Source organism: Erinaceus europaeus, chromosome 4, assembly GCF_950295315.1.
Source record: "Erinaceus europaeus chromosome 4, mEriEur2.1, whole genome shotgun sequence".
NCBI lineage: Eukaryota > Metazoa > Chordata > Mammalia > Eulipotyphla > Erinaceidae > Erinaceus > Erinaceus europaeus.
The window spans coordinates 152,659,384-152,685,442 of NC_080165.1; the positions used below are offsets into that span (position 1 = coordinate 152,659,384).

At 45.9% G+C, this 26,059-nt stretch overlaps 1 protein-coding gene across 4 annotated transcripts in view; it reads left to right on the plus strand.

Annotated features, from left to right (window-relative positions):
- The window catches only part of MMS22L (MMS22 like, DNA repair protein), a 108,230-nt gene that overhangs the window by 24,472 nt on the left and 57,699 nt on the right, over positions 1–26,059 (plus strand). For all 4 annotated transcript variants that reach the window (XR_009549638.1, XM_060190751.1, XM_060190752.1 and 1 more), the window contains exons 11-13: positions 607–726; positions 3,982–4,208; positions 6,675–7,178. Coding sequence is in view for 3 of the 4 variants with exons in the window: in XM_060190751.1 (XP_060046734.1) it covers positions 607–726; positions 3,982–4,208; positions 6,675–7,178 (851 nt within the window). In the remaining variant the exon portion in view is untranslated. The remainder of the gene's footprint in view (positions 1–606; positions 727–3,981; positions 4,209–6,674; positions 7,179–26,059) is intronic.

The following is a 26,059-nucleotide window of genomic DNA, read 5'->3' on the forward strand; positions in this document are numbered from 1 at the left end:
GCCCCTGAGAATTTTCTTTTCCCTAAAAGTCAGACAGTTTACGTACAAGAAATTGTCGCAAACAGTGCAGCAGAGTTGTCAGTGTCTTTTATTGCCGTTGCTGTTCCTGTGTCTCTGAGGGCAGAGGAGGACCCAGAGGGGGCTGAGTTGTGATGTGGAAAACTGAGAAATGTTACACATGGACCAACTACTGGATCTTACTGTTGGGTGTAAACCATTAATCCCCCCAATAAAGAAAGTTTAAAAATGAAGAAAAGAAAAGCCCTCCGGGAGTGGTGGGGCCATCTTGTAAGCGCTGGGCCCCACCAAGACGGCAGGAGGTTGCCTTGCACTTAACACTCCGAAGGGACACAGAGGCCTAGCTGTGCCTCTGAGGCGAGAAGCTGCAGCATGAGTGTAGATGGAGCAAAGCGAAGGTACAGAAAGTCCGGGAACAAGTATGGAAAGACAAAATCCAGTGCACAGGAAGGAAGGTGACACTTCCAGTATGACAAAAGAGTAGACACATTAGAAGCTCCTTAAAGTCGGGTCAGTCGCCGCACTTCTGAGTGATAACATCTATTTGCCAAGGCCTAGTCACTCCTAAGACTTACGCTTCCTTTCTAGGGCTGTATACTGGAAGATCAGTTACGAATGTATCTGCACTGCTGTCTGACACTCTGTGATATTTGGGAACCGAACACCACAGTCGTCACCATTCTGTGGGAATACTATAGCAAAAACCTGGTGAGTAAATTCATTACGTGGGTTCATTCTAGCAATTTCAAGGATTTGTACATGGTATGTGAGCAAGGTCTTATATCAGTTCCTTGGAGGAGTAGTTACAAGTTTGTTTGTTTTTCTTAGAAAGTTCATTTTTCAAAGTAAATGAGAATGTCTTTTCACGTAGTGTGGAGAACATTGGCATACACTGGATAATATTTGCTGTTCCTTTTTCTTTGGAGAGAGTTAACGAAGTAACAGAACGCTATTTGTAAAAACCCTCACTCCTAAGTGTTTTTATTGCTGTGCCACGTTGAACACTTGCTGCTGTCCTGCCTGCGATGCTATTGGACATTTGAGTAGCTTATAGGTCAGTAGTGAACACGCACATGGTGTGGGTGTGGAGAACCACAGGGACGGTGTGTGAGGCCGTCGCCAGTGTGACTGAAGTCTGACCTGTCCCTTCTTTGTTGAACAGCACTGTGTGACGGGGTCTGACATGGTCCTGGAGAAATACAGGAGAATTAGAAAATACAGAGAGGAGGGCTGGGCAGTAGCGCAGCGGGCTAAGCGCAGGTGGCGCAAAGCACAAGGACCAGCTTAAAGATCCTGGTTCGAGCCCCCAGCTCCCCACCTGCAGGGGAGTCACTTCACAAGTGAAGCAGGTCTGCAGGTGTCTATCTCTCCCCCTCTCTGTCTTCCCCTCCTCTCTTGATTTCTCTCTGTCCTATCCAACAACAAGAACATCAGTGGCAATAATAACAACAACAAGGTCAACAAAAGGGAAAAAATGGCCTCCAGGAGCAGTGGGTTTGTAGTGCAGGCACCGAGCCCCAGCAGTAACCCTGGAGGCAAAAAAAAAAAAAAAATCCAGAGAGATCTAGATTAGGGAGTGCTGAAGTGTTGTAGAGCCAGATGTTGTAGTGTGCGGGCCGCAGAGAAGAGAGAGAGAGGGTCCGGAGCAAAGAGGAAACACAAATCTTTATTTGCACTGGCACCTCAGAGTTGGGAGCTAGAAAAGCAGGTTGGGCCACGTGGAGGTAGTGAAAATGGCCGCCTCACGCAGTAACCTTTCCTGCGCCTGAACACCAGAGTGGAGCGCCGGCAAGAGAGTGAGGTGCGGAAAACCAAGGGCTTTTATAGGAGCAGCTTTCGCGAGAATGGGAAGGGGGAGGAGTAACCATAGCACTCCAGGGTAGGATAATAACTCTGTGAGAATGGGAAGGGGAGGAGTGACCAGAGCACTCCAGGGTAGGATAATAACTGTGAGAATGGGAAGGGGAGGAGTGACCAGAGCACTCCAGGGTAGGGTAATAACTCTGTGAGAATGGGAAGGGGAGGAGTGACCAGAGCACTCCAGGGTAGGATAATAACTCTGTGAGAATGGGAAGGGGAGGAGTGACCAGAGCACTCCAGGGTAGGATAATAAATCTGTGAGAATGGGAAGGGGAGGAGTGACCAGAGCACTCCAGGGTAGGGTAATAACTCTGTGAGAATGGGAAGGGGAGGAGTGACCAGAGCACTCCAGGGTAGGGTAATAACTGTGAGAATGGGAAGGGGAGGAGTGACCAGAGCACTCCAGGGTAGGATGATAACTCTGTGAGAATGGGAGGGGGGAGGAGTAACCAGAGCACTCCAGATATCCCGGGGATATAGACAATGTCCTGAGGGCACAACATGGCTGAACAGGCACTCCAAGAATGTCCCAACTCTCGCAGGAACTAGCAGTAGCCTGAGGGGACAGCATGGCAGATGTGACTGCATTGGCACAATTTCCCAGCATCTCCCCCTTTCCTTTTATCTAATGCCCAGGGCAACAGTGTGTAAAGTCTATGAACTACTCAGGGTCAGTCTATGAAAAACCAGCAACGTGAAGGGAAGGAAGCTGCTGTAAAATTGTCTAAAGTGTCCAAAGGGTATACCAGCAAGTCCGATAGAAGTGTCAGTCCAAAGTAGGTGACTAGGGGGAGAAATGGCAGGGGATGAAATGCTGCATGAGGAAGGTCAGCCTCTGGAATTCTGCTTTTCTGTAGATTGTGAGCTGGAACCGCCAAAACGTGACAGGTCAAAGCAGAAGCAGGAAAGGCAGACAGGCAGTAAAAAGGTTCTGTCCTTGGAGTCTGTGAATCAGGTTCTTCAGATCGCGTCAGGTGACATCTAGGGTTTTGGGGGGTGTGCCACTGTAGTCGTGCCATCTAGTGGGTGATGTCAGGGTGTGCAGGGGTCCAGATTTTTTTTTTTCTGGGATTCCTGTGGAAGAAACATAAACAATCTGCTTCTCGTGGTTAGCAGGGCATCTGATTTGAATGCTTTATAGCAAAAGAGGTTTGGTGCCTTAGCCAACTGAGTATTGGGGGATGTATCTTTCCTATTCATTTATGATTACCTACGCATGCTCACTTCATGCTGATGTAACTGCTGCTTAACTTGATTCCTTCCTTGGTTCCCGGGGTAACAAGATGCCGCAGACTTAGCTTGTATCCACTTACCACAGAACTCCACTGGTCATTTCTTTAACCAGCCAGTCTGGTGGCCTGATTCAGAGAATGACCATGAGTGTGTGTCTCACACGTGTGCTTTATTATGCAGAAGTCCAAACTAGTCACATACTTGTAAGTCTTACAATTGCATGTTCTATTTTGATTGATAACTTCACATAGTTCTTCATACAGCTTTCTATTTCCTCCTAAACACATTCTATGTCCCAAACTCAACTTGCCCTTTCTAAACCTATTATCTATCTGAGTCCAATTATCTGCGTAGACTATCATAGATCACAACTTAACTGTATTGAATTCACTTGTACCACTTTCAGAAGAAAACCTTCTCAATTACCTCCCAAAGCAGTCACATTCTTGCCTTCTGGTGTCTCCTACTACATCAGGCAGAACAACTACATTTATGATTATATTTTATAGTATGTTATGTGGAAATGTTAGCATGTGCAAACTATTGTGGGCTGTAAACCATCAGTACCCCACTAGAGAAAAAGTAATAATAAATGCAATGATAAAATGTTTGAAAAATTAAAGAGTAAGAGCTGTCAGAGGCATATCAATCATGGCAATGCTATGGAACTTGGCTGTATTCACACTTAGTCAGAACAACTGTTAGGCATTCAGAGCTAGTTCAGACATTGGTGAAACCTGGAGGCTTTTTTTTTTTTTTTTTTGGTTATTTTTTTGCAATTAAGATGACAAACTTTTAATGAGTTATTTGGGATTCTGTGGCTTTTATTTCATTTAATCAGAGATTTCTTTTTCTGCATCTTGCTTCTAGAATAGTTCCTTCAGTATCTCTTGGCTTCCCTTGAAAGGCCTCACAAAGACCATTAAGTCACCCATGTCAATGCTGGATATGGTGAAGAGCTGGTGTTGTGACAAACAAGACCCTGACCTGTATAAATCTAACAGCAGTTACAACATTTTCCTCTGTGTTTTGGCCAAAATTGTTAAGAAAGCGATTAAGAATAATGGCCCTCATCCTTGGAAGCAAGTTAAAGGAAGGTGAGTGTCTGTCTTTGTCGTCAGTGTTCACTGCTACCTTTGGAGATAGTTCCTGGTTGTGTTTTTAAAATTAATTTGTTCTTAGATGTCTTTTCATTATATGCATTTCAAATGCCTTTTTTAATGTAGGACAGCAATGGTGGGGCATAGAGACCCTGCCAGTTGTTATAATAAGCCTAGTCCCCAAAATCATGATGGGCTTTCTCGGTTGTCTCATCAGTGATAAAAACTGAAATTCCATCCAGACATGTTAGAGAACTGTTGTCCTTTTTGCGAAAATCATTGTCATGTCGTTATTTAAAACCTTGCATACATTAAAAAAATAAATAAAAGACACAGCTAAAGACTACCTCCAAACCGTGCTTTGATGAAGAATAAATTCAGTGCATGAGACTTTGTCCTCGTGGTGAGTGATCCCACAAGCCCCTCTTCCTTGAATGAATGCTATTATTTGGGGAGTCAATTTTTTGTTTTGATATGGCATGGGAACATAGACTTTTGGTTGTACTTGTCAGTCGCTGATTGTTACCTTTCTTTAAATCTTTTGAGAGTTTCATTGTATGGTGGGAAAGGTTTTTCCCTGTCTCTCCTCTGCGTCTTTGCCCGTCAGTCCCTCAGAGACAGAGAGACACCTGCAGCCCAGCTTCACCACTTGTGAAGCTTTCCCCCTGCAGGTGGGGACCTGGGGCTTGAAGCCCAGGTCTGTGTGCACTCTAGCATTTGCACTCTACCGGGTGCAGCTGTTCCTAGCCCTGCTTCTCATTTCTAGGCCTTGACTGAATGAAAGCAAATCACTCCAACCATTAAGTTATATAGAGTAGTATAGATTTTGGAGATTTGAATACAGTCTTTGCAAGTAAGTAAAAATTATGCAAGCATCTTGAATTGTCATAGCATAGATGGAAACAAGAACAAGTCTTTAAAAATAAAGAGCGGGGGACAGGCGGTGGCGCAGCGGGGTAAGCGCACGTGGCGCAAAGCGCAGGGACTGGCGTAAGGATCCCGGTTCGAGCCCCCGGCTCCCCACCTGCAGGGGAGTCGCTTCACGGGCAGTGAAGCAGGTGTGCAGGTGTCTGTCTGTCTCTCCCCCTCTCTGTCTTCCCCTCTTCTCTCTATTTCTCTCTGTCCTAGCCAACGACAAAGCAACGTCAACGACGGCAATAATAACTGCAACGAGGCTGCAACAACTAGGGCAACAAAAGGGGAAAAATGGCCTCCAGGAGCGGTGGATTCATGGTGCAGGCACCGAGCCCAGCAATAACCCTGGAGGGAAATAAATAAATAAAATAAAGAGCATCCTGGTTCGAGCCCCCGGCTCCCCACCTGCAGGGGGGTCGCTTCACAGGCAGTGAAGCAGGTCTACAGGTGTCTGTCTTTCTCTCCCCCTCTGTTTTCCCCTCCTCTCCATTTCTGTCCTGTCCAACAACAACAACATCAGTAGCAATAATAACTACACCAATAAAACAACAAGGGCAACAAAAGGGAAAATAAGTAAAAAAGAGAAAGGAAGAGCAGTTGGACTGCGCCAAAGTAAAGGGCTGGGGGGGGGGGGGGAGGCCATCGGGTCCTGGTGCCTGGTGTGGGGAAGGGCCTAGTCTGTGCCTCAGTGCTCGGGGGAGGGGAGGCCATCGGGTCCTGGTGCCTGGTGTGGGGAAGGGCCTAGTCTGTGCCTCAGAGTGTTTTGCAGAAAACTGAGGCAGTTTGCACTAGTGTCCCCATTAGAACAATGAAAGGCAAGTCTTGGTGAAGTGTTAGGGTGGCTAAAGAAGTCCTTGTATAGAATTGTCTTGTTCAGATTAATATAAGGACCAACACATTCTATTTAATGGTTATTTGTTTAGCGTCTCAATATTTTGCATAGAGACAAACTGAGAGGGGAGGGAGAGGCACCTGCAGCTTTCCTCACAGTTTATGAAGCTTCTCTGCAGGCGGGGATTGGGGACTTGAACCCGTCCTTGTACACTGCATTGTGCAGACATCAAATAGATGTGCCACCAGCTGGTCCCTCTTTTAAAAACAATTCCATTTCTAACTGTCAGTAGTAACGAGAAGAGACCAGAACCGCTACTCCACACCGTTCCCACCACCAGAGTCTGTGTCCCGTTCCCTCTAGCGGAAACTGCCGTGGCTCTCCCAAGGCCGCACGCAGCCTGCTTGGCTGTGATTGCTACAGCTGCCTATATGCATATATATTTGCCCATTTTTTCCTGTGGTTCTCTCTTCTATTTTTAGTCACAGCTGTGCCTATTACTACTTCCAAATGTCCTTCCGTTTTTCCTCTTCTCTCTCCAGGTCCTGGTGGAATTGGGGTTCAGAGCCCTCTGGTCACCTTCCTCCAGCATTTCTCCCCTTTGGGGGTATGAACTAAAATTATTTGGGGGATGCAGAAGGTGCAGAGACAACTTTTCACGTTCTTATTTTTGCATGAAACAGTCTGACTAAAGCGGCTTTTGTTTTGTTGCATAGAATATATTCTAAATTCCACCAAAAAAGAATGGAGGAACTCACAGAAGTCGGCCTGCAGAACTTCTTCCAGCTGTTCCTGCTGCTGGCAGCTGTTGCCGACGTGGAGGACGTAGCCAGCCGTGTTCTGGACCTCCTGCATTTCATCAAGCCGACGGCGGCGGCGACCGCACTCGTCTGGAGAGGGCAGATGGCCCTCCTCTTGATGTATACTGAAAAGGCTCTGGACACCAGTGTGTTGGCTGAGAAGTTTTCAGGTGCTTTCCGGGAGAAAGCCAAGGAGTTCTTAGTATCTAAGAATGACGAAACTGGACAGAGGCACGCCCTCTGGACGCTCCTCTCTATCTACATCGACGGTGTTCAGGAAGTGTTCGAGACCAGTGCGAGCATCCATCCTTCTCACGAAAAGCTGCTTAATGACGGCTTCAGTATGCTGCTGCCCGCTTGTCACGACGCTCAGCTCAGGACGGTGCTGAACTTTCTCCAGGCCGTTCTGGCCAGAACCAGGTACGTTTCCCAGGTTCTGCTCATGTCTTGGTGTGTCCTTTGTACCTGCCATGCTAGCTCTATACTAAGTTTTCCTTTTGAAATGCCCGTGAAATCCAGCTGTCGAGAAGTGAGTTGGTTTTATGGTGGCACTGCCATAAGTCAGTTTCCAACTGTCAGTTCTTTGACAGAAGGATTATGTAACAAACCCAACGAAACTGAACTCAGGGAACCTCTGGTACAACCCAGGACCTGTGTCTTAGCCTCTCCTTTTCTGCCTCTCTGACAACAATATTAGTGTTGGAGGGTAGAGAGCAGAATGGTTGTGCAGAGAGACTCATGCCTGAGAGTCCTAAGTCCCCAGTTCAATCTCCCGCACCACCATCAGCCAGAGCTGAGCGGCTTCTGGGGGAAAAAAGAGAAAGCGGCTTCTGAATTCTGTCATTCAGAGATAGCAAGATCATGAGCTCAAATCTGAAGTGGCTTTTGCCCAGATAATGCAACTTTGTATCTGTAGATACTGACCACAGGGCATCATAAAGATCGGTCTCTTCAGAGTTGAGTTGCCCTTTTAAACAGAGATCCCGTCTTCACTACTACGCGCTGCTGTAACTATGGCCCTGATTCTGAGAGGAAGATAGTTTTGTGTGGATGATAGCAGTCAGCCGTATGAACCCTACTGTTTTCAGAGCCGCTTAAATGACATCTGCCCAGCCAGGTAGTGCACCGAGATGGTGCGGTGGCTTTGCCACAGCCAAACCCCGTTTCCAGCCTGACCTCCAGCTGCCCTGGCGAAGCTCAGGTGCCAGGTTAGCACTCCATCACTGCTGTGTCTGTCTCCTTCTGAATAGTTGATCTGACACGCTGAAGCTGCAACCATGACCAAAGAAACTAACAAGCAGACAAATAATAATAGTGATGATGATGATGATGATGATGATGATGTGGTGTGTGTGTGTGTGTATATATATATATATATATATATATATATATATATATATATATATATATATATGGTTCCAGCTGTGAAGATGCATTTCAATCCAGACTTCGTGATGGAGAAGGACAATGGTGGTTGTGACATTTATTACCTTTGGGGCCCTTTTGACTTCTGCAGTGCATGTTCTTAAGAATTTAGATTCCCTCAGTATAGTCATATAAGAGTTATGTATAAATGTAGGATCTTACTTGGAATCGTATGAAATACTGTGGAACCCCCGTCCTCTTCCTGGCACATCACTAGGTAAGTAGAACCTTTTGTTGTTGCTTGTGACTTCAGGGCCTCGTACATGTGAGGCGAGGACTCAGGAACCTGCTTCTTCACTCTTAGTTTTTTTTTTTTTTAGTTTATTTTTAAACTTTTTTAAATACTTATTTCCTTTTGTTGCTCTTGTTTTATTGTTGTAGTTGTTGTTATTGACGTTGTCATCGTCGTTGGATAGGACAGAGAGAAATGGAGAGAGGAGGGGAAGACAGACGGGAAGAGAAAGATGCTTAACCCGCTGCGCTACTGCCCGACTCCCTTCTCTCTTAGCTTTACAGAGATTGACAGAGATCACAGCATCCCTCAAGCCTCCATAGAGCTTCCCTCAGTGCTGTGGTGTTCCCCTGTGGTGCTAGGGCCCAAGCCCAGGCCCTCACACCTAGTAAGGCATGCACTCTTGCAGGGGAACTGACTTCCAGTCTCCCGGCACTTATTTTTTCAAAAGTAAAAAGCCTGAAAAAGTTTAAGTTTAAAACGGATTTTTCGTATCAGTTGTGTTCATTACGAACATACTTGATTTGCTGTGCACTGGGCTGTGTATTCCCACTGATGAAGTTGTATGTTTTTTACCTGCAAGGTTTTGGGTTTTTCTTTCTGTTTCATTAAGTGGCAGCTGCCACTGGCACAGTCCCGGGCAAGCTGCAGCCAAGGACTCCTCAGCGTCAGTTCCGAGTCCTGACCCCACAGTGCAGGGCAGGGAAGGCCTGTGAGCAACGTGCCTCTCTTGTGAAGCTACGTGCAGTCTGCCTTTTCTTCTGGGCTCACCAGCTTGACGTCTAGGGCCCAGCCAGGTCTCTTAATATGAGGGAGGGAGGGAGGGAGAGAGAGGAGGAGGAGACGGTGGGGGAGGAGAGACCCCTGCAGCACTTCTGCCTCCTGTGAGCCCCCCACACACACACATAGGTGGGACAGGCTGGAATGAGGTCCTCAGGACGGAAACATGCCCTTCTCCCAGGTGCACTCACTCCCAGCTTGCCCTTGAATGACCAGTTCCACTAACTGCTTATTTCAGATTTTTCACATAGACTAGCTGCTTGTTTCTAATCTAGTAAAGTTATTAGCAGTTATTTTGCCTTCTCAAGTGCCAAATTCATTCTGTTTGCCAAATAGTATTTCTCTGAGCTTCCTGGGAAAACTTAGAAATAGCCATATTTCTGCTATATTACTGATTTGTTCCTATCTGTCTGAATATACAAAACAAAAAGCGAGGGGAGTAAGCTGGTCTGACCTGTCCTGGTGGTGATGGGCCCCATTCTCCAAATGACTTAGAGACAGAGGGATAGAAGCCACAGGAGGAGGTCGCTATGGAAGCAGGGGGTACAACTCTTAGGCTTTCTGGTCTTTCTGCTGGACACGTGCACCTCTTCTCTGAGATTAGAAGGTGTGGCTGGATTGCCTCCTACAAAGGTTGCTTTTAGACAGAGTTCTGTTTCTTATAAATATGAGCTCAGATGGTGGTGCCCCTGGTTCAGCTCACTTGTTACAGTGTGCAGGGACCTGAATTCAAGCCCCCTGCAGGGGGAGAGCTTTGCAAGTGGTGAAGCAGGGCTGCAGGGCTCTGTTTCGCTCTCTTATCTCCCCCCCAATTTCTCTCTGTCTCTAGCAAGTAAGTAAATAAATACATAAATAAAATATTAATGACTTTCATTAAGAATTTGGAGAAATCTTGCTTTGTTAAAGTGTGCACAAAGTTCTGCTAACCGCCACTCCTTTACGGCCTCACTGAGAAGTTCTGAACTAGGAGCTTATTTGTTCCTGGAGATTCTTGACGTTAACGTGACCAGTGCTGCTGGCGTGTAGGAGGAAGAGGAGGCCAGCAGTGCTGCTGGCGTCTGTGTGGGTGCTCTGTGCACCTGCGGAAACGTGTTTGCAGATTTGCTCTTGAGAACAGCTTCCCGCGTGTACATTTAAAGTCTGGACGCAGAATACAAGACTTTCATTTCAAAAGATGTACCACTTTTCACTCTTGTTAATATATGAGAAATCCTTTTTCCTTATTTTGACAGTAGTCCATGGAATAGATTTAGGGAGTATGCATTGAAAGATAATAGAATGTTATTCACAATAGCAAAAGTCTGGAAACAACCCAATTGCTTTTCGACAGATAACTGGATTAAAAAGTTATGGGACATACACTCAACAGAGTATTATACGGCAATAAAAAAGATGATATTGTGTCCTTTGGAGTAAAGTGGATGGAACTGGAGGAGACAGTGTAGCCAGTCAGTGTAGCCAGTCGGGAGCTGAAGGACGGCTCCAGGATGAGCCCCGCTCATGCACAGAATAGAGACAACTGATACGCAGGTGAAAAAAATAATCACCTATCTCAAGACTGGGAGAACAGTAGTGGCTTTCTGTGGGGCTGGAGGTGGGATGGTGAAGAAAATAATAAAGACAAATAAGTAAAAATAAAAATGTCGGGAGTCGGGCGGTAGCACAGCAGGTTACGCGCATGTGGCACAAAGCACAAGGACTGGCATAACTATTGTATTTACTGTCAAATGTAAAACATTAATTCCCCAATAAAGAAATTAAAAAAAAATAGAATCCCAGTTTGAGCCCCCGGCTCCCCACCTGCAGGGGAGTCGCTTCCCAGGCGGTGAAGCAGGTCTGCAGGTGTCTGTCTTTCTCTCCCCCTCTCTGTCTTCCCCTCCTCTCTCCATTTCTCTCTGTCCTGTCCAACAATGACGACATCAGTAACAACAATAATAACTACAACAATAAGACAACAAAAGGAAATAAATATTTTTTTAAAAAGAGTGTGCTTTAAAAAAATAAAATAAAAATAAAAAATGTCAGTGAACACTAGTAATAGGAATGAACTTATTTTGAAGGCTTGAAAAGGCTTTAAAATAGAGAACTTTAGGGGGTTGGGCGGTAGCACGGTGGGTTAAGCTGCACATGGCGTGAAGCGCAAGGACCAGCATGAGGGTCCAGGTTGGAGCCCCGGCTTCCCACTTGCAGGGGGGTCGCTTCACGAGTGGTGAAGCAGGTCTGCAGTTATCTATCTTTCTCTCTCTTCTCTGTTTTCCCCTCTTCTAGATTTCTCTCTGTCCTATCCAGCAACGACAGCAATTCTTCTTCTTCTAGCGTTTGCCCTTCTTCCGTAGCCAGTCAACAGCGTCAGGTGGAGCCTGATGTCAAGTTTCGAGACCTCCTTTGAATCTGGAGAGGTGGCAGTCGTTGACTATGTGGGTCATAGTCTGTCTGGAGCCACAGGGGCAGTTCGGGTCGTCTCTGGCTCCCCAGCGATGGAACATAGAGGCGCACCGGCCATGGCCTGTTCGATAGCGATTGAGGAGGGCCCGATCATAACGTGCTAGGTCAGAGCCGGGTGGACGCTCGCAGGGGTCTGTGATGAGGTGTTTGTTCTTTACCTCAGCTGACTGCCAACTCTGTTTCCAAGAGACTGGGACAGAGAAGTTCAGTGTAGGTGTAGGGGACCAGATTGGGTGACGGGATGTCAAGCGTTGAACAGGGTGGACTCGAAGAGCAGGACCAACAGCTTGAAAGCTGTCAGGAGCTTGTTGCTAGCTTTGAAAGTGACTGGGATCCATGTGGATTCAGTCGGCTAGGAAGGATTGTCAGTTTCCCCAGTGAATGGGTACTCACGGGATGCACCACTGGAAGGTTGATCCAATGCATCCCACGACAGCAATAATAACAAGGGCAACAAAAGGGGGAAAATGGCCTCCAGGAGCAGTGGGCTTGTAGTGCAGGCACCGAACCCCAGCAATAACCCTGGAGACCAAAAAAAAAAAAGTAACAGCACAAGAATTTCATATTTTATATTCTTAAAAGTTGTATGGTACTAGAAGTATTTTTTGTCAACCCTACTTTCTATGTTCATAGATGAAGAAATGGAATTTGATCTTGGCAATCAATGAGAATCGTTAATTTGAGATGAAAGAAAGAAAGGGGAGGCTGGGCAGGGAGGCAGAACACGAGAGAGAGAACCCTTTAGGTATTTGGTCACAGAGATGATCCTAATTTTTTTTTAATATTTATTTTATTTATTCCCTTTTGTTGTCCTTGTTGTTTTATTGTTGTAGTTATTATTGTTGTTGTCGTTGTTGGCTAGGACAGATAGAAATGGAGAGAGGAGGGGAAGACAGAGAGGAGGAGAGAAAGACAGACACCTGCAGACCTGCTTCACTGCCTGTGAAGCGACTCCCCTGCAGGTGGGGAGCCGGGGGCTCGAACCGGGATCCTTATGCCGGTCCTTGTGCTTTGTGCCACCTGCGTTTAACCCGCTGCGCTACAGCCCGATTCCCCGATGATCCTAATTTTTAAACCCAAGATGTTAAGACTTCATTGAAGATCTTTTTGCAGAATCTTTTAGATGGGCTGTAGCATCACTACTATTAATATTTTTAGAAAGTTGAAAAGCATCTTGGATGATTACTAAAATTAAGGCATAGGCTTTTCTTTCCCTTTCTATTATGAATAGATTTACATCCCTTGAACTGTGGTCTGAATAAGCAAGATGGCTTGCATAGATTAATGATACCTGTTACCTGTTTCTGCCTGCATCCCTGACAAGGGAGAGAGAGTGAAATACTTACTTAGCAGTCTGCTCTATTTTCCAGTTCAGGTGGGAATAGGTACCAGACCGTGCATAAATATATAGGTGTGTGTGAGTGTGTGTGTGAGTGTGTGTGAGTGTGTGTGTGTGAGTGAGTGTGTGTGTGTGTGAGTGCGTGTGTGAGTGTGTGTGTGAGTGTGTGTGTGTGAGTGCGTGTGTGAGTGTGTGTGTGAGTGTGTGTGTGTGAGTGTGTGTGTTTGTGTGAGTGTGTGTGTGTCTGTATGTGTGAGTGTGTTTGTGTGTGTGTGTGTGTGTGTGTGTGTGTGTACACGTACGGGTGTGTGTTGAACTGGGTAACAGTTTTATGACTAACGGAGAAATCATAGGTAGGAGGGACTAAGATCACTGATAAAAGGGAGAAGCCGCTCCCTCTGGACTGTTAAGAAATAATAACTTCACACGCCGCCTTCTGCTCACTGGAGCTGATGGTCACCAAGCACTCTGCTGCTGGTGAAGAAGCATTATGAAAGGGCTGACTTGGTTATGTGGACGAAATGCCTCCTTGCTGAAACCCCCAGTTGTCAGACAGTCCCAGCAGCCCTTTTACCATTTAACATTTCCTTTCTGGGGTCCCGTGCGTGCTTCTTACTTGCTGTCACTGGAGGTGAACCCCAAAACGGCAGCCTTTCATTTGTGGAGTTTAGGGTAGCCGAAAGCCGGTCTGTGATCATATCCTGGGGTCTGTAACACAGCTGTGAAAGTTAGCTCTGGGCAGAAGCTTGACATGCGAGGTCTTGTGAGATTTTTTAATTTTTTTTTTGAGGGGTGGGGAAGATAGAGAGGCAGAGAGACACTTGGAGCCCTACTTCACTACTTATGAAGCTTTCCCCCTGCAGGTGGGGACCAGGGGCTTGAACATGGGTCCTTGCATACTGTAGTGAGTGCTTAACCGGATGCGCCACCCCTTGGCCCCGTTCTCGTGAGATTCTTCATCCTCCCCTTCCCCTTTCTGCTTACACTGGAGGAAGGATGAAGGCTTCAAGCTCCACTTGTCATCTGCAGATGTCATTGAGTGTTTTAAAAGAAGCAGTAGTTTTTCAGACTCAGTGCCTGTTCTAGAACTGAAAGGAGGTTGTGGACATGAGCGTTAAAGCCAAAGCGGTCATTTGGCGTCTTGCTTTGTGTTAGACCAGGACCTATATTCTAAGAAGTCTTTTAAGAGAAGTTCCAGGCTTACCTAAAGTGTGCAGTATTGCGTCTAAGACAGGACTCAAGAGGCATAGTTACAGATTTCAATATTCTTTTGTGTCCAAGTATGTCATCTTCAAATCAAAGATTGACTCTCGTTCCTGGCTTCCACATACATTTTTTAAGCCTTTCCTCTGACCCATTAAAGCTATCTATTGGTCCGATTTCTGTTCAAGTGCCCTGCCCATTATTGAGAAAACGAGGGATCATCCAGATAGAGAAGAGGTGCAGAAAAAAGATGTCTCCTTAAAATGGTTTGCAGTGTACCAAGAATTTTGCATGGTTTTTTATTATTAAAAAAAAAACAAAAAATACTAAGGATACTGTTGACAGCATGCAAACCTAATTTTCCTAATTGGATATCCTGGTTGCGTGACTTGGTCACGGCTTTTAATTATTGAAGAATGGTTTGCTACAAAACATTTGAAAATGTATGCGATTTGAAAAAAGTCAAATCATGAGTTATTTTTGAGTCATTTGCTTATTATAATCCCAGTTTACCCCCAAGTGACTATCATTTCATTATATATTTACATTTTGTATGTATGATTTATGCAAATGTTTATTCAACTTGATGCAAATTGAGGATCAGTATTCTAACAAGGAAATGGACCATACTTGCATATGCCATGGAAAATATATTCCTGCCTCTAATTGAAAGGCCAAAGCTCACATTGCCCACAAAGAGGGTTGCTTCCCCAGAAGCCAGGCACCTCCAAAGGCCCACCATGTGAATGTTAGTATTTTGAAAATACTAGTTTAAAATTATAAAGATTTATCTCTTAATTAAACATTCTGTATATCTTTCAACTGGGTTGTATGTAAAAGTTATGTTTTACATATAAATTGTGAATCATTGTATTAGATATATTTTTATACATTCATGGGACATTAAAAACTACTCAGTCTTTTAGCTTGGATGTGCTTGTGGGCTTATCTGTGACTTTGCTGAAACAGATTATATATCTGTATATATGATTGATGTAGCCTCTTGTCAGTTGGTGGACTGTGAGTTGTTTTCGCACTCTGGCTACTAGGAGTAGTATCATGAAGATCTCTGCACAGGTCTTTGTGAAAGCATGTCTTTCCGCATTGCTCTGGGCTGTGAGATCAGAGATAGGATTTGTGCCATGTGGGAAATCTAGCCTTTTGGAAAAATGTCAAAGGACACAAATTATATATATATATTGTCCTATTCTCACTGGCCTTCACTGCTCCAGTCCTACTTTTTAAAACACACACACACAGAGAGAGAGAGAGCGCTGGGTGGTGGCACAGCTGGCCGAGCACACATGTTGCCATGTGCGAGAACCCAGGTTCGAGCCCCTGGTCCTCAGTGCATGGAAAGGGTTTGCTAGTGGTGAAGCAGGGCTGCAGGTGTCTCTGTCTCTCTCCCTCTCACTTTCTGTCTGTCTCTGTCTAGTAAGTAAGAGAGAGCCTGAGGACGTTGCGGGCGCACTCAAGTGCTCCCTCCATGGTGGAGGAGGACCGAGCGAGGACCCGCGCTGGCCGCCTTCCATCCCGCAACTCCTGCCACCAGGTGCTTGCTGCTGCCCTGGTGTTTGCCAAGGAGCCGGCCCCTCGGTGTGGTTGGCTCTGGCTGAGCCGCTGACTTGTGATGTTGAGTGTCTCCTTGGTGACTGTTTTCTCTCGAGAAACCCATTCCCTTCCCTCTCAAAACTGGCTCAGTTTGTCTTTTTGTTTCTCGGGGTTGTGAGTGCTTTTCATAAATGTTCGACAAGTCACTCTTGAGGGAGACGTGATCTGCAAATATCGGCTCCCACTCTGTGCATGGTTCCACTGTCTTGTGCTTTGGAGCATTTTTTCTTTTTACGACTTTCTGTTTACCAATCATGTCTGTGTGCTGTGATTGTGTGTGTGTGTGTGTGTGTGTGCATGTGTGATTGTGTATGTGTCTCTGTGTGTATATCTTGTGTGTGCATGTGTGTGTCTGTGCATGCGTGTGTGTGCATGTGTGAGTGTATGTATGTCTGTGTGCATGTGTGTGTGAGTGTGTGTGTGCATGTGTGTGTATGTCTGTGTGTGCATGTGTGTGTGAGTGTGTGTATGTCTGTGCGTGTGTGTGTCTGTGTGCGTGCATGTGTGTGTGTGCATGTGTGAGTGTGTGTATGTCTGTGCATGTGTGTGAGTGTGTGTGTCTGTGTGTGCATGTGTGTGTGAGTGAGTATGTCTGTGTGTGCATGTGTGTGTGAGTGTGTGTATGTTTGTGCGTGTGTGCATGTGTGTGTGAGTGTGTGTGTCTGTGTGCGTGCATGTGTGTGTGTGCATGTGTGAGTGTATGTCTGTGTGTGCTTGTGTGTGTGTGATTGTGTGAGTGTGTGTGTCTGTGTGTGTGATTGTGTGAGTGTGTCTGTGTGTGCATGTGTGTGTCTGTGTGTGCGCGTGTGCGCGCGCTCTCGCACATGGCTTTTGAGTCTACCTGATGTTCTCACGCCATGTCTGTCTTTTTGGAGAGCAAGCCCAGGCAGACATCACCCCGTGTCGCCACTCTCCTAGTTGCCGGCAGACACAGAATCCCCACTCCTCCTCACTGTCCAGCCTTCCACAGCCAGGCTCGCCTGCGTCTGCTGCTTTTCCTTGTGATTCTTCTTCACTTCCGTCAGGTGCAGCTCACAGCCCTCAAGATTTGCAGGTTTTTCTGAACCTTGTCTCCACGTTTGTGTCAGAGCCAGCGGAGAGCTCAAAGCAGAGTGTTGGAACAGCAGAGCCGGGTCTGAGTGCTCGAAACAAAGGAGGAATGGAGTCAGTGATCCGGAAGGGGCTGAATTCCAGGACTGAAGATCAGAAGTCAGATCAGAAGTCAGAAATGGTCGGTGCTAATTACAGTAGGCATAGAAGTGGAGTTGAAGGGGGCGGGGAGGTCCAGGAGGTGGTGCAGTGGATAGAGAACTGGATTCTCAACCATGAGGTCCCGAGTTCAGTCCCTGGCAGCACATGGACCAGAGTGATGTCAGGTTCTTTCTCTCGCCTCCTGTCTTTCTCATGAATAAGCAAATACATTTGGGGGTGTGGGCTGTGGCACACCTGGTTGAGCTCACACTTCATAATGTGCAAGGACCCTGGTTCAAACCCAGCTCCCCACCTACAGGGAGGAAAGCTTTGTGAGTGGTGAAGCAGTGCTTCAGGTGCTTCTTCCTCTCGATCACCCTCTCCCTCTCTCAACTTCTGGCTGTCTCTAGCCAATAAATAAATAAAGATAATACACAGTTTTTAAAAATCTACCTAAAGCAAATCCCCTCCCTCTGGAAGAAGGGAAAATGGTTTCGGAAGAGTTAAGAGACGGAATGAGAGCATCCGTGTGGGCAGCTTGCCAGAGCAGCACCTGAGCTGAGCTCAGCAAACCGTAGCTTTTCCTCCTGGGCATCTAGAGCTGCAGCTCCTGCAGCAGAGCGTGTAAAACAAACAGACAGACTGACCCGGGGTCAGTAAACACGGACCGCAGTCGCGTGCCTCTGTTTCCCAGCCGTCAGTTTGGGGAGGCCACTCAGTCTTCGAGTCTTCGCCGGCATCCTTGTGAAGTGTGAGACACCATGCCCACGCCTCAACGAGTGTAGTGTAGATCTCTACTCCCCGGCTCATACGACGATGAAGAAAAGCGCCACGTAGCCACGTCGGGGGATGGCTGTGGACGGCCGCTCCATCTCTGCCGCCCTCCCACACTTGTGGCCCGGGGCATGCGTGTGGTCTGCAAAGAGCTCATCGCCAGCACATTCTTAACTGCTGAGTCACTGAGCAGCACCAAAGAGCCTCGGTGACACGCCCTAAACACTTCCCCATCTGAGTACAGATCCCAGCAAGTCCTGAACACACGTCGCTCTTCTTCACATATCTTTTTTTCTCATGGGTACGGTATTACGCAGGCCAGAATTCCACATCACAAATAGATGCTTGTCCATGTCCCCAGTCTGAGTAATTTCTTCTCTTTGAATTCTCTTAATACTCTTTTCTCTGATACACTTTCTTTTCTTTCTGCTCTATTTTTTTTTTTTTCTTCACAAAGGATACACTTTGACTGAACAAATCACTCAGCAAAGCCGTCTAATCCTTTCGGCTTGTGTAGTGGCAGCTGACATTGGCCCAGACACTGTGGCCTCAGTGAGCCAGTCAGGTAGAGAGTCCGGTGTGCACTCTGCCATCCCAGACAAGAGCAGGACGTAGAGAAAAGGCAGTTGGGTAGATGTTTATTCAAACCATCATTTGTTTATCTTTCCATTTGTTACTACTTTATGTTTTTAAATTTTTTTTTTTACTATTTATTCCCTTTTGTTGCCCTTGTTGTTTTCTTGTTGTGGTTATTATTGTTGTTGTTGTTGTTGGATAGGACAGAGAGAAGTGGAGAGAGGAGGAGAAGACAGAGAGGGGGAGAGAAAGACAGACACCTGCAGACCTGCTTCACCGCCTGTGAAGCGACTCCCCTGCAGGTGGGGAGCCGGGGGCTTGAACCGGGAGTCTTATGCCTGTCTTTGCGCTTTGCGCCACATGCGCTTAACCCGCTGCGCCACTGCCCGACTCCCTTATTACTGCTTTAATCATTGAGTGTTAACTTGATAATTATACATATTCTCAGATTTTATCTCCGTACCGAACAGTTCCTGGCAGTTTCCACAAGAAAGTAGACAGCAGTGTCTGTATAACAGACTGGGATGAATCAAGATTTTGGATTTAAATATATAATCCAACTTTATGACCTTTTTTTTTTTGGGGGGGGGTGCATAGTTGTGGAAACTTAAAGTTTACTGCAGTTATTTTTCTGGGATGAAATGCTAAATCCACATCATAATTAAAAACAAAAGCGGAGGAAGGCACAGGTAGCTAACAGCAGGAAACAGGAAGTGGAATGAAGAAGCCGGGCTGTCAGTGGAGGAGGACAAAGGTGCAGTCTGTCAAGGAAACGCTTCCTTCTCTAGGGAGTGGGTCGGCTGCGTTGTCAGGGACCGGAGGCGCCGTGAATATTTCTGGACCAAACAGTGCAATAATAGTCGTCCTTAGCACATGGTGATAAATCAAAAGATGTTGGGGTGAGGTTAAATCTATTTTCCCCAATCTTATTTATGTCACCGTGGTGCCTTGTGTAAACCTCACGGTTCACCAGAGGTGTTGGACCACCCGGATCTCCGAAGCTGTGGAGGAAATTCAGCCCCGAGTTGGTAGGGAGGCATGGCCCCTGCCCTCCTTGCTGGCACCATGTGGCGCTGTGCTTCTCAGAGCAGAGACGTGTTGTCATAGGAAGACATCGCAGACCTGTAAATCCCACTCGTGACAGGCTTGCTAAAGAAAACTCTTCCCAACCGAGGAGTGAATGGAAGTGCCTGCACCTGTGATCTTAGCTAAGTAAACCTTGTCTGAGCAGACCAAGCGAGGTAGGCAGGCACTGTGAAATGGGGCAGTAAAAAGGAAGCATTTATGACCAATTAAGTGCAGGGCAGGAAGCTCCTGGGGGTGTTCGTTAGTGATGTGTCTTTGAGGGAAGGAAAGCAAGCTCTTAATTATTCTCTTAATTATTTGTTTTTGGTTAATAAGACCAAAGAAGGCATTGCAGATTGTGGAGAAGAGAGACCTGCTATCGTTTTAACATAATCCAGGGTATTCTCACCATCTTCTGGTAATTCTAAATTGCTTTCTCTTGAAGGTGCTTTTCTTAGAAAAGATCATGGCACCTTCTTGTTTTATGTTGTAAATTTACTTTAACTTGTACCACTTACTGGCCTCTGTGGAACCTTTCCTTACCTTTCACCATCTCCCTTTTGGAGAAGGGTAATTGCTCTGTTTCAAATTTGTCTATATTTTTAAAAGAACTTAAGGGGGGAAATATATAAAGAGAGAGTGAAACTAGCACGTTTGGAACTTAATTTCAGTTGTTTCGTCTTTACCTTGCAAGATAGATAGATATATATTTTTTTCTCTCTTTAGGATCTCTCTTGTCAGATTTAAGGCTTATTTAAAATGAAAAGAAAGCTGGAGCAATTTACTTTATTCCATTTCAGTCTCCTAAGGCCCATTTCCCCCTGGTGAGCTCATAGCAACAGGGGGGTTTAAGGGAATCCGGCTTTCTGCAAATTAATGTCTCACATCATGAAAATTCAGGACTTCTTTTTTTTTATCTTGAAAAGTAATACAGTGAGTGCGACTATTATTTCTTGCCAGCGGGGGGAAGATGAATGATTTTGTCACACTTTTACTGCGTGATGAGCAGTGTCCTGAGGGTCAGGCTTAAGTCTGTGTCACTATGCTGCTCATTACTCTTGAGCTAAATAAGGGCTGATTGGATCTAAATTGCCTGGCACACGGGCCACAGATGAGCTCAGTGAGCAGGGGATGACCTGCTATTCAGTCTGGGAGTCACCCCGGTGTGCAAATGCAGCGTTAGAACACCGTGGGAGAATGAGAGGCGACCGGCTGCTGCCAGCAAAAGAAATCGAAATGGAAAAACTCTTTGATGCTGTGATGTTCGAATTTGAAATGTAGGAAGTGACAGGTTGATGGTACTTATCAGCTTGGGCTGGATTAGAGAGCAGTGTCATCTTGCTTATATAATGACAGAAGAATGGAGCCCGCAGCTAACTGCTGGGCACAGCCCAAGCCTCTGCTGTTGCCACAGCCAGTAGCTGCCGCCTCCTACTAGCCGACGGCCTGGGGACCAGCAAAAGATAATGGGGGGGGGGGGAGCACCTTTGTGGATCTTGGAGAATGTGGGGGTCTTTGACAGTGAAAACAGCCAGGGAGGACAGGGAGGGAGGGAGAGAGAGAGAGAGAGAGAAAGGGAGGGAGGGAGAGAGGAAGGAAGGAAGGACGGAAGGAAGGAAGGAAGGAAGGAAGGAAGGAAGGAAGGAAGGAAGGAAGGAAGGAAGGACGGAAGGAAGGAAGGAAGGAAGGAAGGAAGGAAGGAAGGAAGGAAGGAAGGAGGACTTTGAAGCACGCTTATCGCTTATCGGAAGGACACTGTCCCTGGAGCATCCCTACCGGAAAGTCGTTGTTGCAGAGCTTCAGAGCGAGGTAGCCAGGAGTTCCTCCATTCCCAAGCGGAGCTGCCCAGGGCAAGAAGCCCCAGTACCCCCACCCCTTCCTGGAATCCTGTTGTTTTCTGTGGCCTCAAGTGACTCGCTCTCTCAATTATGTGGATTGTTATTGTTGTTTTGTTTGTTTTTATCAATAATAGCATTTTACTAACAACTAATGTTCCAGATATAACCACAGACTACCAGCCACTGCATTGGCACAGTTTGAAAGATACCTGATAAAAATACAAAATGAAAGGTGGCCCTGATTTTGTCACCTGGACTGCATAAGCCTCCTTCCCTTTCAGGAGGGTGAAAGGCAGGTTTCTCCCACAGGTCAGATGGTTAAAAAAAAAAAGACCTTATTAGGCCCTGTTAAAGTCTTTTGTATTATTTTACTACCACAGCTGTGATACTTTGCATAACTGCTCTCAGTCTGCTATATGTAGTCTAAGACCTAGAAAACAGACAGGCTTTAAAAATCATTTATCTCAATGTGCTGAGAAAGCTGTAACTGATACTTTGTCATATGCTTTCAGACTTTCCCGCTTCTATACATTTTTTAGTTCCAGACGGTGTTAAATGTGATGTGCTTTGCACTTAGGTGTCAACAAGGGCTTTCTACTTCACTGTCGGCCATGTGGTTTTTAATTACTTGATAATATTTCATTATAAGGTATGCCTACACAATGACGTATTAAGAATCTTTCATAGCATCAGTAATATTTGACGTTCCTGGTAGTCGGGCGTTAGTGCAGCGGGTTAAGTGCATGTGGCGCAAAGCGCAAGGACCGGCGGGAGGCTCCCAGTTAGAGCCCTTGGCTCCTCATCTGCAGGGGGGTCGCTTCACAGGCAGTGAGGCAGGTCTGCAGGTGTCTTTCTCTCCCCTTCTCTGTCTTCCCCTCCTCTCTCTATTTCTCTCTATCCTATCTAACAATGATGACATCAATAATTACAACAAGGGCACCAAAAGGGAATAAATAGATATTTTTTTAAAAGTCTTTAAAAAATATTTGGCATTCCTGTGTCATACTGATGGAGGTCTAAGCTAGTTTGATCTGCCTCACTTTTAGCTCTGCATCTTTGTCGAGTGTTTGCGTTTCATACAGCTCTGTACAGGTTTGTGGGTAGCTTCTGCACAAACTGAGCTGCACTTGTGAGAGTGTAGTCCACAGCACAGAACTGAGGCGTTGCTCTCCAAGGACATAGCCGATTGCATGTGGTAGATATTTACTGAGCCACTGAAAACATAGAACCCTGGAGGACTTAGAAGTGGTACACGTGCCTTGCCGCGCGGCTGGGAAAAGACCATTACTATGGTGCATTTTCCTCTCTCTCTGTCTAAAAACAATGTCAGGCTAGGAGTGGTGAAATTGCTCACAGTAAATAACAAAATTATATAGTCTTAGATGTAGTTAAAGTCGAGAATCATAGAAGTTTTCATAATTATATCCTACAGAAGCACGTCCTGAACTGCTGCAAAACCTTAGCATACCAGAATATCAGTCTTTTTTTCCCTTTTAAAACAAGATTATAGTTCTTCATGAAAATATAAAGATACAGCACATCTAAAGTTTGTGGAGAAATGCCAAGTCAAGAACTTACTTTTATCTCCCAGAATGTAAACAGAATGTTCCTGCATTTGTCTGTGCGGGTTCTCCCTTTCAGCACCCTTTTTGTCTGTCAATTATCACATGTAAAATAAAGTTGAATATGACTTCTAAAATACTTGAAGACTAGCGATGCAGTTTTTTAGTGTCTCTTGTTTTTTATATTGTTAAAGTTTAGGAATGTATTACTGGAGTCCATCTCTGAGTCTGTTTAGCGGAGTTTCACTTAAAAACTGCTTTTACATACTTGAAGCAAAAAACAAATAATTTGTCATGCCTCTGTACTGTTTTTTTTTTTTCTCCTTTCGCTTATAGCATAGAGAATTCCGACTGTATCAGCATTGGGCTCTGCCTGAAGCTGAATTCACTCTAGTTTTTAGTCAGTACTCCTTTATTAATGCCTGCCAGGTACTTACTGTGGCAGGCCTTGTGCTAGCATTGGGGAAAGCAGATTGCTGGCCTCAAGGACCCCACAGCTTCATGAGCCTGACATAGAAACAGATAAAGAGATGCACTGTGATAGGTCAGTAGACACATGCTAAAAAGACTCTTCTGAAAACTCTTCTGGGGGGCGGGTGGTGGCGCACCTGGTTAAGCGCACACATTACAGTGCTCAAGGACCCAGGTTCAAGCCCCCAGTCCCACCTTCAGGGGGAGAGCTTCATAAGTGGTGAAGCAGGGCTGCAGCTGTCTGTCTCTTTCCCTCTCAATTTCTGTCTCTATCCAACAAATAAATATTTAAAATAATCAGCAAACGCAGTGCAAACTCTTCTGCGTCACTTACACCGTTTTCTGTGAAGTTACTCTGCGAAAGAAAGTGTGATCACATGACAGTAGGGAAGTCACACTAAGTCTCCTTGACCAGTGGCAGGTTTGTCTGAGGAGATAGCACTGAAGTCTTTTAAAGCCTGGTGTTTTTAATAGTTCAGACATTTTCAAAGGTGTTTCTAGCATCTCTAGCACATCCCCTAAGATCTTGAGGGAATGAATAATTCAGACTATATCATTGGTATATCTTTCTACATGTATTCTGACATCTGTTTTTTCCTTCTTCTGTTTTTGTTCCCTGGAACCTGTCTCCCACCCCCACATATGGTTTACCTGTGTACCACTAATTCTAGATCTACTGAGGAGAGCACTCTTTAAGAATTGATTATCATCTTATTCTCATTTATTTTGAATAAAGACAGATTGCCAAGGAAGTAGAGGGAGAAAGTGGCGAGGTGAGAGAGACACACCTGCAGCCCTGCTTCACCGCTCGCGGAGCCTGCCCCCTGCAGCTGAGGACCAGGGACTTGAAGCCCAGGCCTTGCACACTGTGATGCATGCACTCAGCCAAGTCCACGATGGAGCTCCTCTGTGGTACTAAGCCCTGAACCCAGGAGCGGCCAGTGGAGTGCATCCTGTTCTCCAGAGTGTCCGTTGAGCACGATCCTACTGACAGTGCTGTTGCTCCAGGACACACTGCTGGGGTCATCTGCCCAGGGGAGTCCGGTCAGCATCATGGTAGCATCTGGAGCCTGGTGGCTGAAAAGGAGTTCACAGACAGAGCCATACAAATTATTGACTAATCATGAACTGAAAGGCTGAAATAGTGCCGATGAAGATTTGGAGTCTCCGTTTCGGAAATAGCTAGTAGGTCTATTTTAGGTCTATTCCAAAGGGCCCATGTCTTTACTAGTTTTTGCTTGAGCCTGACATCTGATATGCAGGTGGACCCAGGTTATTGTCTGGGGAGATGATGTCAGAGTTGGAAAAAGGGCCAGAAAGCTGGATCAGGGCAGAGAGTAGCTCCCAAATATGGGGATGGTGTATAAATATTGTTGACTGTAAACCCCATCAATTTGATCTGGGGCCCATATTCAGCACAGGAGCCTATGTGACCTCTGCATCCCTGTAGGTCTGAACTTGCGTGCTGTGGTCATCAGTAGGAACGTTCACAGTTGCACCAATTTCAGGATCCATCTTCTTCAGGTGGTAGAGAGAATATGCTATCCATCCATGCTCTTCTCCCCCCACTGATCATAAGCTTCTTGGAAAAAAGGTCTTAACCTGCTGCACTCTCCTACTCCTCTTGCCTGGAAAGTTTGCCTCCTCCCCAGTGTAAGCCAAGCTTCGTTGTCCTAGAAAAGAGTTTCCATGTCTCCCGAACACGGCAGTTTCCTCTCTCACACGACCTGTACGTGTTCGTATGGCTCAGAACATTTATCACTTGAAATGTGTCTTCATCCATCTCTTTCTCCAGAATGATGTCTTTGGAGGGCAGGGATTTATCTTTTCCATTTTTTTAGTCTCAGCTCTGGATAGCCAGCTAAACATAGTTTATGTGCCTGGCATACAGTGTTATTTAATAAGTTAGTCTTTGTTGAATGTGTAAATGATGTAACAGGATCTCTAGGCAAGGAAACTAGATAGGAAAAAGACTAGTAATACAGAAATGTATTTTAAAAAATAAATGGAATTTTGAAACTATATTATTATGGGGGAGGACAGCATGTTTTCTGAAACTCACTCTGATTGGAAGGGAAGGAAAAGGCCAGAATGACCCGGTCTGACCCTGATGGGCAGGGAAGGAAAAGGGCCGGAATGACCCGGTCTGACCCTGATGGGCAGGGAAGGAAAAGGGCCAGAATGACCCGGTCTGACCCTGATGGGCAGGGAAGGAAAAGGGCCAGAATGACCCGGTCTGACCCTGATGGGCAGGGAAGGAAAAGGGCCAGAATGACCTGGTCCCCAAGTTAGTACTGTAGAGTCTGCTGCGACATGTAAGGGCATTTTGAACAACTGTGGTATTTTTGCTGGACTATTTCTTCCATTTCAGTAAAAATTTTTATTAACTCTGTAGTTCCAGAATTTTTAGGATTGTGCCTGTAGAACTCTTTACCATATGAGACCTGCTTCTTAATTCTGAAGTTCCATCAGCACGCCATCAGGTAAATCTTTTTTTTTTCCCTGTCAACAGAGAGGATCTTATCTACATCTGAGCAGATAGGGCAGTAGCTAGAATACAGAGATCTCACTGAAAATCCGTGTCTGCAACACTCTAGCATGATCACCATATTACCACAAAAAAAAGAAAAGAAAAGAAAACGCTCAGGAGGCTGGGTGGTGGTGCACCTGGTTAAACACACCCCTGCCCTGTGCAGGGACCTGGGTTTGAGCCCTCACTCCCCACTGCAGAACGTAGTGATCTGACGCGGCCTCCAGAACATAGTGATCTGATGTGGCCTCCAGAATGA